At 70.6% G+C, this 279-nt stretch overlaps 1 protein-coding gene across 1 annotated transcript in view; it reads left to right on the forward strand.

The window, feature by feature from the left end:
• The window catches only part of PHLDB1 (pleckstrin homology like domain family B member 1), a 20604-nt gene that overhangs the window by 1191 nt on the left and 19134 nt on the right, over positions 1-279 (forward strand). Inside the window, exon 2 of the mRNA XM_035888734.1 lies at positions 61-162. Within this exon, the coding sequence (XP_035744627.1) occupies positions 61-162 (102 nt within the window). The remainder of the gene's footprint in view (positions 1-60; positions 163-279) is intronic.

Consider the following 279-nt stretch of genomic DNA (forward strand, 5'->3'; position numbering starts at 1 on the left):
TATGGCAGCGCCCGGCCCAGCGTGGTCACCTGCACTGGCGTCCTCTGTTTCTCCTGGCAGAAGCCCGTGCCCAGGAGCACCCTGCGTCTCCGAGCGGGCACCATGGAGGCACCCACCAGGATCCCTGCCAGCCCGACCCGCAGAGTCCAGACCATCATCCAGGTGCGCATGCGGGGTTGCGGGACCTCTGCCCCGCGGGAGTGCGGGAATCTGGCCAGGAGCCCTTGTCCTCTGTAGCCAGCCCTGCCACCGGTGGTCGGCGCCGCCCTCCGGCCCCTC

The sequence above is a fragment of the Egretta garzetta genome, unplaced genomic scaffold (assembly GCF_000687185.1).
Source record: "Egretta garzetta isolate BGI_Z169 unplaced genomic scaffold, ASM68718v1 scaffold891, whole genome shotgun sequence".
Classification (NCBI taxonomy): Eukaryota; Metazoa; Chordata; class Aves; order Pelecaniformes; family Ardeidae; genus Egretta; species Egretta garzetta.